Source organism: Oncorhynchus keta, chromosome 12 (genome assembly GCF_023373465.1).
Source record: "Oncorhynchus keta strain PuntledgeMale-10-30-2019 chromosome 12, Oket_V2, whole genome shotgun sequence".
Lineage (NCBI taxonomy): Eukaryota > Metazoa > Chordata > Actinopteri > Salmoniformes > Salmonidae > Oncorhynchus > Oncorhynchus keta.
In genome coordinates this window covers 36,161,519-36,171,257 of record NC_068432.1, presented here as the reverse complement: position 1 = coordinate 36,171,257, position 9,739 = coordinate 36,161,519, and the positions used below count along the sequence as shown (strand labels likewise).

General features: G+C 42.8%; 1 protein-coding gene and 1 long non-coding RNA gene across 3 annotated transcripts in view; both read right to left on the bottom strand.

Annotated features, from left to right (window-relative positions):
- Positions 1 to 5,401: 5,401 nt before the first annotated feature.
- LOC118391597 (transcription factor RFX3-like) overlaps positions 5,402 to 9,739 on the bottom strand; it is a 40,169-nt gene continuing 35,831 nt past the window's right edge. For both annotated transcript variants that reach the window (XM_052458146.1, XM_052458147.1), the window contains exons 11-17: positions 8,504 to 8,658; positions 8,298 to 8,395; positions 7,992 to 8,141; positions 7,556 to 7,764; positions 7,251 to 7,404; positions 7,067 to 7,109; positions 5,402 to 5,704 (exon numbers count right to left, since the gene is read on the bottom strand). In XM_052458146.1, coding sequence (XP_052314106.1) covers positions 5,412 to 5,704; positions 7,067 to 7,109; positions 7,251 to 7,404; positions 7,556 to 7,764; positions 7,992 to 8,141; positions 8,298 to 8,395; positions 8,504 to 8,658 — 1,102 coding nt within the window. In that variant the 3' untranslated portion in view covers positions 5,402 to 5,411. The remainder of the gene's footprint in view (positions 5,705 to 7,066; positions 7,110 to 7,250; positions 7,405 to 7,555; positions 7,765 to 7,991; positions 8,142 to 8,297; positions 8,396 to 8,503; positions 8,659 to 9,739) is intronic.
- On the bottom strand, positions 5,744 to 7,050 carry LOC127906348 (uncharacterized). The gene is made up of 4 exons (XR_008060951.1): positions 6,776 to 7,050; positions 6,559 to 6,744; positions 6,311 to 6,496; positions 5,744 to 6,186 (listed from the first exon to the last, which is right to left on the bottom strand). It is a non-coding gene; the product is annotated as an uncharacterized LOC127906348 (long non-coding RNA).

Below are 9,739 nucleotides of genomic sequence, written 5' to 3'. Positions count from 1 at the left end.
CCATTCAGGAACATTCACTGTCTTCTTGGTAAGCAACTCCAGTGAAGATTTGGCCTGTGTTTAGGTTTATTGTCTTACTGAAATGTGAATTTATCTCCCAGTGTAATATAATAATAATAATAATAATGTCTGGGGGAAAGCAGACTGAACCAGGTTTTCCTCTAATCAAATCATATATCAAACTTTATTTATACACAGCACATTTCAGACATGGAATGTAACACAATGTGCTTTACAGGAAAAAAACAAATGAAAATAAAAGCTGAAATATTTACTACACAACAAACATATATGATTTTGCCTATGCTTAGCTCCATTCCGTTCCTATTTATCCTGAAAAACTCCCCAGTCCTTAACGATTACAAGCATACCCATAACATGATGCAGCCACCACTATGCTTGAAAATTAGATGAGTGGTACTCAGTAATGTGTTGTATTTGCCCCAAACATAACACATTGTATTCAGGACAAAAAGTTAATCGCTTTGCCACATTTTTTGCAGCATTATTTTTTTTATCTGTACAGGCTTCCTTCTTTTCACTGTCAATTAGGTTAGTATTGTGGAGTAACTACAATGTTGGTGATCCATCAATCTTCTAACTGTTTTAAAGTCACCATTGGCCTGATGGTGAGTTAATTACTTCAAAAGGTGCCCATCTTTGTGAGGAATTGGAAAACCTCCCTAGTCTTTGGTGGCTGAATCTTTGTTGGAAATTCTTGTGAGACTTGTTAAGCACATTATTACGCCTGAACTTATTTAGGCTTGCCATACTTGACAAAACATTTGCTTTTCATTTTAAATGAATTTGTAAAAATGTCTAACATTATGGGGGTATTGTGTGTAGGCCAGTGTCAAGAAAATCTCAATTTCATCAATTTTAAACTCAGGCTGTAACACAAAAACATTTGAAAAAAAATCAGGGGTGTGAATACTTTCTGAAAACACTGTAGATTCTACAAGTGTCTGGAACTCTATCGGAGTGATGCAACACTATCCTTCCATGAGAAATTCCATCATTTGGTGTTTTGTTGATGGTGGAAATCGCTGTCTCAGGCACGGCTCCAGAATCTCCCACAAGTGTTCATTTGAGTTGCGATCTGGTGACAGACAGCCATAGCATATGGTTTACATTGTTTCATGCTCATCAAAACCATTCAGGTGATCACTCATGCCCTGTGGATAGGGGCACAGCCATGCTAGACAAAACAAGGGCCTGCCCAGCATTTTTATACATGACCCTAAGCATGGTGGGATGTTCATTGCTTAATTTTAAGCAATTCAGGAACCACACCTTTGTAGAACCACCTACTTTTTTAACATACTTTGTATCCCTCATTTACTGAAGTGTTAACATTATCGTGGCAGTTACCTGTATATGAATACAATACATTATCCAAAACGAGGAAAAAGAGAAATCAATGTTTTTTTGGCTGAAATAAAACATCCAAAAAGAACAAAACAAATATTTAAGGAGACAGTAAATAAATATCCTTTCTTCCCATTTTGTCTATATTTACATCTTGGTTACATCTGGGGAGTTTTCAACTAAAAGGTTCCCCCATAAATCCACTGCCAAATGCGTGTGCTTGCATTAGAGCGTGCTACAGCGGGCCACAACTCACTAGACTGTCAAATGGCACTTAAAATAGAACAGGAAAATATTCCAAATCATACTGAATAAAGCAAACATTCAGTGAATATCATACAACGAAAGGAAATGATCGTGACAACAATGAAAGTCATAGTACAGTGTTGCTATTGGCAAATATCCCAGTCCAGTTATACTCCAATCTTTGTTAGTTTAGTGATACAGTAAATCTATACAATAGTAGTTCTCTCCTAATGCGCAGTCCAACAGAAAATATCTGGAGCAAAGCTCCATCCATTGTAAACTGTCCTGTGTGGTCATTGGTCAGTAACAGTTGACCAGTACTCATAGTTTGGATGAGATCAGGATCAAGGGTAGAATTGTACGATCCCTCAGGCCCATATCCTCCTCTCACTGTGAGCAGCCATTTTCACCTCACTACCATAAAACGCCTGTCTAAAGAGCCTGTATCTGGAACCATGGAGTCAGACCAGAGACGTAGGCCCCCCTGCCTGGGCAAAATCAAAGGCACTGGGTCTCGTGGATCAGTGAAGCTGCCGTATTTGTAAGTTGCTCTGGATAAGAGCGTCTGCTAAATGACTTAAATGTAATGTAATGTAATGTAATGTATTCTCACCCCTCCCAACTGACATAGTTTGAGAGTTGCTGATATGTTTTGCAGGATGTCAAGATATTTTCCGTTGTAGTTGCTGGATCTAACCTTTAACGTTGGAAATGGGCTCATTTGGGTATATTATTATTATAATTATCAAGGAACCAAAAAGGGAAGGCCCTAATATTTTCTATCTTAAACAAATATAAATGTACTTTTTGTGAATGGTCAACTATGAATAAAACACAATTGATGTTAAAACAGGCAGGTTTGATGAGGTTACAGAGTGAATACAGCATTTACTGTCTGGCACATATAAAAAAAAAATAGATAAACCAACAGATTCTAGCAGCACAAAAAAGGCATGCAAGACCAAAAAAAGCACTTTCAAGATTCTAAAGCACATCTGTAAGCCGTTTGCACTCCAGGCACAAATGAATACACATTTAATCTTAACATCTTCAGTATTTTCATGACAAAAAGGTCAAAGTCCAAGAGCCATATCTAACGGCATGTTGGGTGACAGTACAGTCATTAAGAAAGATCTTGTCATTTCTGTGAGGTCAGAGTTTGGCATGTAAACAAATGCCCAAAGGCCTTCAATTACCTGTAAGCAAGGTCGATGACCTTCAGTTTAAAGTGAACGCACTTTATCTTCCGCAAAAACTAATGAAAGGCAACATAATTCTACTTGTCCTTTCTCATATACCTGTAAAGAAAATGTAGTTTATCAAATAAATCCACTTCCACTGAAAACATAATTCCAGTCCTTTTGCAGGTACATTTTGTTTCTCAGAAGTTATAATTCCATTTTCAAGACTGGTTTACGCATGGATACATGTGCATAACTTAAGAATAATTTCTCAAATAGTAAAACAAAAGCACTATGAATACTAATAAATGAAGTCGAGGCAAAGCATTGGTGCAGACAGTTCTCCAGATGAGAGTTAAAAAACAGAAAGGTAACTTCAGTAGTATCAACAACAAGATTCTTCCAGTTCAACACAATATTCCTGTGTGTTCTCCATTTCCTAAAAGCTATCAATAACAGTTCAAGTACAAAATGTGTATCCAGTGTCATCAGAGAAGCTGGTCCCCATGCCCCCACCCATTTCACAGTCAATCAACCAATCACAGAAGAGCTACAAAAGAAACAATCACAGATGACAATCAGATCAACCACATGAAAACAAAACAAACAAAATGAATACATTGTATCATCCTTATATATATATATATATATATATGTATCTTTAAATATCAGAAAATATCTACTTTTGGTCCACTATACAAATATGCACTTTAAAAGGGAGATAATAAGGGGTGATGACGTTGTGGACTAAGAACTGAAGGGGCTGAAATGACTGTGTATTTTAGTTGTGTGTGGTGTAACAGGCATGTATAATGTTAGTGTGAAGTGTTGAAGGAGTAATACGGTTAGTATGTCAGAACAAGTTTGGTGACTGTGCTGTACGTGTCAACGGGCTGGCAACACTGGTGTGAGGTAGGGTGACTAGTGGGTGTGCTCAAACACATGTTCAGACTCATTCATACACACACAATCAACATCTCAATCAAGTCCTCCCATCTGCACATGCACACACACTTCACCCAATAGCAGAGGCCAAAGCAGGAGCAGGCCTCGAGTGTGGAAAGAGTGAGAGCAGGTACAAACAAACAAAACATTTCATAGAACCAGCACAGAGAACTCAACAAGCACCTCTGAACCTGCATCTCTCCAGCCCTGCAGTAACACTGATGAGCCAGCCCAAATCCAGCCACAAGTCACCAGAGACACAAAGTTGTTGCTGGGACAGTAACGCAGAGGAGCTGTGTGTGTCTCTGTGTGTGTGTGTGTGTGTGTGTGTGTGTCTGTGTGTCTGTGTGTGTCTCTGTGTGTGTGTGTGTGTGTGTGTGTGTGTGTGTGTCTCTGTGTGTGTGTGTGTGTGTGCGCGCGCTATCCTTTCCCTCAACCACACAATCAGTCAGGACTACATGGACATCTGCAGTAAGGGTTATTAAGGCACTACGATGAAGCCGAGGTACATAGAATCCCTGACATTCACTCTGCTCTGCAACACGGCACTGTTGGGACAGGAAACAGAACACGCAGCACCCTCGCCGTGGTAACTGTGGCAGCCATGATGGCTCTCTTTCGCTCTGCCAGTTTCCTCTGGTTGGTTGGTTTTTGGTCCATTCAGAACTCAAGAAACCTACAAAAAAAACACACCTGCTGTACTGAGAACATATCAGTAGATAATAAGTCCAACTAATGTAATTTTGTCAAACTATCGAGCATCTAAACCCAACCAAACCAAGGCCAAAAGTCAAGCACACCCCACACTATGCATGAAATGTGTAGAAAAGCCAGTGTTGTAGAAGTGGTGTACTACAGCTTGTCTGTTTAACCTCGTCTCTCTGTCTCTACACAGTAACAGCATAAATAACAGCATGTCTTCCTTCATGGGCAGAACTAACTTCATGGCTAAAAGCCATTAGTGCTTATCAGGGGATCATGGCTACAATTATACACTATTCAATAAATCATAGGATGCCAAACAACACATTACAAGCAATAAGCAATCATAATCCACCAAATGTCATATCTCAACAATGCTTCGAAAGATTCATGACTAAAAAAAAAGACTATGTCATTCAACTGAATTCTGTCTGAACATCTGGTAGTGTAAGAGAATAGCACCTGTGTGGTTGTTTAGATATATACTAAACAAGCCAATCTAAGAGAGAACCAGGTGTTCTGTCAATCAATGCCATTGTTCTTCTGGGGCTGGTGGCTTGGATTTGAGCTTTTAAACATCAGGAAATATGTGAATCTCTAAGGAAGGACACCTTCCCTTCTACACAGCTACAGTAGGGTCAGCCAGTGTCTCACGCCTGTACAACCCCCCACCTCCCAATCCCCCTCCCTGACCCAGAGGACAGCCACATGACAGACAGAGACAGCCCGTCCACATGACTCCCCAGCAGATCCACATTCCCGTCTAGCTCTACTCATCCATCCACCGCTTGTGTGACGCCAGCTGTGGTCGTGATGTTTTTCATGCTCCCTTACTGGTCAGGGTGGAGGGGGGAGGAGTGTGTCTAGACAAGTGCAGAGAAAACACAGCGTACGACAGAGGGGACAGTGCAGACGTGCGTGACAGCGAGAGACAGAGAGAAGAGAGGTTGCCCGGGGGTCATCTCCCTCTCAGACGGAGGCGTAGGTGTTGCCGGTGGCACTGCAGTGGCGGATGGTGGTGGTGGCGGCGGAGGTGGTGAGGATGTGCTCAGCATGGTTCTGGGGGGGCTGGGGCAGGGAGTGCAGGATGCCCGGCTGGAGCACCCCCACCACGGGGTTACTGCCGTCCTCCAGAGCCCCCACCTGAATCACCTGGATCACCTGGTGCTCATGTTCCACCTCAGCCTTCTCCCGCTTGGCCAGCGGCTCCCCGGACTCCTCCATGTCCTCCTCCAGGTCACTGTCCATCTCACTCACCTCGTCTAGACAGAGGGACAAGGTCAGTCAGACAGATGGGCAGGAAGATACAGAGTTAAAATAATGATTCTCCAGGATTCTCAGGAGTCCTGCGGGACCATTGTTTTGACAGGAAAGGCTGCACACAAAAAAACTGCTTTTCTTACTAACATTTGAATGTTACATTTAACTAAATCAATGGGTATTAATTGAAGGCGCTGCTCTTTAAGTGACAACACGTTGAGAACAAGGTAAGAGGAGTTAAGGCTCCTAAACGCTGAATGACCCACAGCCATGCTGGACGGACATATCTCAAAGATCTTAAGAACTCCATGTACTGTAGACACAGAAACCTACAGAGACTTAGCCTGTAGACACAGAAACCTACAGAGACTTAGCCTGTAGACACAGAAACCTACAGAGACTTAGCCTGTAGACACAGAAACCTACAGAGACTTAGCCTGTAGACACAGAAACCTACAGAGACTTAGCCTGTAGACACAGAAACCTACAGAGACTTAGCCTGTAGACGCAGAAACCTACAGAGACTTAGCCTGTAGACGCAGAAACCTACAGAGACTTAGCCTGTAGACGCAGAAACCTACAGAGACTTAGCCTGTAGACGCAGAAACCTACAGAGACTTAGCCTGTAGACACAGAAACCTACAGAGACTTAGCCTGTAGACACAGAAACCTACAGAGACTTAGCCTGTAGACACAGAAACCTACAGAGACTTAGCCTGTAGACACAGAAACCTACAGAGACTTAGCCTGTAGACACAGAAACCTACAGAGACTTAGCCTGTAGACACAGAAACCTACAGAGACTTAGCCTGTAGACGCAGAAACCTACAGAGACTTAGCCTGTAGACGCAGAAACCTACAGAGACTTAGCCTGTAGACACAGAAACCTACAGAGACTTAGCCTGTAGACACAGAAACCTACAGAGACTTAGCCTGTAGACACAGAAACCTACAGAGACTTAGCCTGTAGACACAGAAACCTACAGAGACTTAGCCTGTAGACACAGAAACCTACAGAGACTTAGCCTGTAGACACAGAAACCTACAGAGACTTAGCCTGTAGACGCAGAAACCTACAGAGACTTAGCCTGTAGACACAGAAACCTACAGAGACTTAGCCTGTAGACACAGAAACCTACAGAGACTTAGCCTGTAGACACAGAAACCTACAGAGACTTAGCCTGTAGACACAGAAACCTACAGAGACTTAGCCTGTAGACACAGAAACCTACAGAGACTTAGCCTGTAGACACAGAAACCTCCAGAGACTTAGCCTGTAGACACAGAAACCTACAGAGACTAAGCCTGTAGACACAGAAACCTACAGAGACTTAGCCTGTAGACACAGTTTGGGGTTGGCTTACCTTTGTCTATATTCGCAGGTGACATGGCGTTGAGGTCATCGAACTGCAATACAATAAACATCACACAGAAACCATACTGAAACTGAGCCCAGGGGTAATGGGACTGTTACATTTATGTGTGTGTGTGTATATATATATATATATATATATATATAAAAACATGTTAATTTCTTCTGGCCCTTACTTCTCCCATGACACTGATAGGTGTCTGACCGGTTGCCTGGGCGACGCGGTGTTCCACCAGGTAGAACATGTACTCGTCGTAGAGCAGGCGGATCAGGTGGAACGAGCCAAAACTGGCTGCGCTGCGCAGGGTCAGGTCCCGAATCACCATGGAGCTGAAAAAGAGATGAACAGGAGATCCTCATCAACCACTGGAAAACTTCTAAACTTCTAATAATCAATGAATATGATAAACAATACTTAAATTGGGTAAGAGGGCAAAAACATAGAAATGATTCTATTTCGATGGACGGTACAGTAGCTGACCTGTAGAAGGACCACTTGAGCAGGAACTGTCGTGCCGCCCTGGGGAAGCTGGGTCTGTCCTCGAAGGGCTGTAGGACCTGGGTGACCACGTTGTCCAGCCAGGCAGCCCACTGCTCCAGAGAGCTCTGCTGCTGCAGGGTGGCCTTGAAGTCCTGCTCTAACCTCTGAACCACACCCTCCTCACATTGACACACCCACGACGCCTGCTCCTAAAGAGAGAGATGGGACGGGTCAGTGTGGACTTGCAAATACACAGATGCACACACATCCTTTGATGAAATAAACAGCTAATTCAAGCAGAGAGAGGACTAACAGATGAGGACAGATGGCAATACAATGGACAGATGTATCCCTCTAAATAAATACACAGACAATCAAACAAAACCACAGCCAGACCGCCGGACGGAGGGACGGACAGCCAGAGGGACAGACGGACCTGCACATTGGCGAAGTCGACGCGGTTGAGGTCGCTGAGCATCTGATTGATCTGGGAGGTGTTCTGCAGCACGGCGCGTGCTGCCTGGGCCAGGTGGTTCAGACTAGTGTAGCGACGCAGCGTCTGAGCAAAGGCACTAACAGCGGCAACCTGCAGCCAATCAAACAGCAGCCAATTAGAATCAGACCAAAACTAACAGATAAAACAGGAAAGTCAGGATCAAAGCAAATAATACAAAAATAGGCCATTTTAGTTGATTTGTCAAAATGTGTGTAAAAGTAAGTGAGCAAGTAGGTGTGTGTTTACCTTGGTCTGGATCATTCTCTGTGGAATGGTGTTCATGGCATTGTTGAGCCAGCCTTCCAGGCTTTTGGCAAAGTTGCGGATGGCTTGAGTCAAGGCACCTAGAGGGACAGATACAAAGCACAGCAGTCTATTTAATGACCAACATTTGAATTCTGATATCCAACTAAGGACGAGTGAGAAAGTGCACGTGTGTGAGAGCCACTCACTGGGGATGGGTCTGAGGACATCAGGGATGAGGATCTCCACTAGGGCCTGGTACATCAGGTGGTCACAGGAACTCATCCACTTGAGCACAGCCTCGTTCCTACAGAGCACCAGCAGTCTGCAGCAGGGCAGACGGCCCTCAATCTCACTCACACCACTGTGGAGACCAGGTTCAAGAGTTACACATACTCTCATATACTGGATCAGATTCACCTCACTCTCACTGGCCCTACTGTCCGGGGATGGGGTTGACTTTTGACCAGCCACATTACATCTCTCCAATCAAAAGACATCTGTCCATTTGGAAGACATTTGAAACATTTCCTTATCAAAAGGATATTTGAAGCATTCAAGAGGATGAAGAGTTTAGGCTTACTATAATGAAATATGTTTCTACTGGACATATTTCTCTAATGGACATATGTTTTAAGGAAGTTAATGTTATTTATAATAAGATTTACATGGAGAAAATCAGACCTCTGAAATGAAAATGGATGGCCCTCCCTTCAGCAAAATATATTTGACCTAAACCCTCCCTGAACTCTTAAAAAAAGTGTCCCTCCCCTATACCCCAAATAATAATGAAAACAAAGTGGATAGCAAAAAACATTCTGCCGTTTACCCTCATTTCATGGACAGACAGACAGCCTGAGATATGCTGTTTAAAAACGGTTCTTCGTCCTGTAAGCATTACATGGCAAACACAGGAATTGTGGGCTACAGTTTGGGCTACACACAAATATGACCTCTCTATGTAAAGGTGAGACTCTCACGAACATGTTGGTTTTGCTCTAAGATGCACACAAGCCTCAAGATTCGTCTGACGGTCCCCCACTACCAGTTGAAACAATTTACGCAAGTACAGTGTATATGGAGACAGTTTAGTGACAAAAATAAGGGATTAAATACATGTAAAAAAACATTGTTTCCTGATCTTTCTTATCTCTCAGATGTAGGACAGATCCTTCAGAACAAACTTCCTTTAGATTTATTTTGCGGGGGACTGTTGTTCCATGTAGTGAATCTGTTATTCAATGCATTTCTATGGGCTAATATGAGTAAGGCCACAAAATGTTATCCATCGAATAATTTTTGGGATATTTCAAGGGGTCTTAAAATTCAAAATCAAATCGCAAAATGATCCTTGGCATGACCTTAAAACAATTCCACATTGCTTAGTAGTAACAAGGTAGTTGGTATGCAAGCTAGTGAATTTTGTGGACTATGCCTAGTCAAAG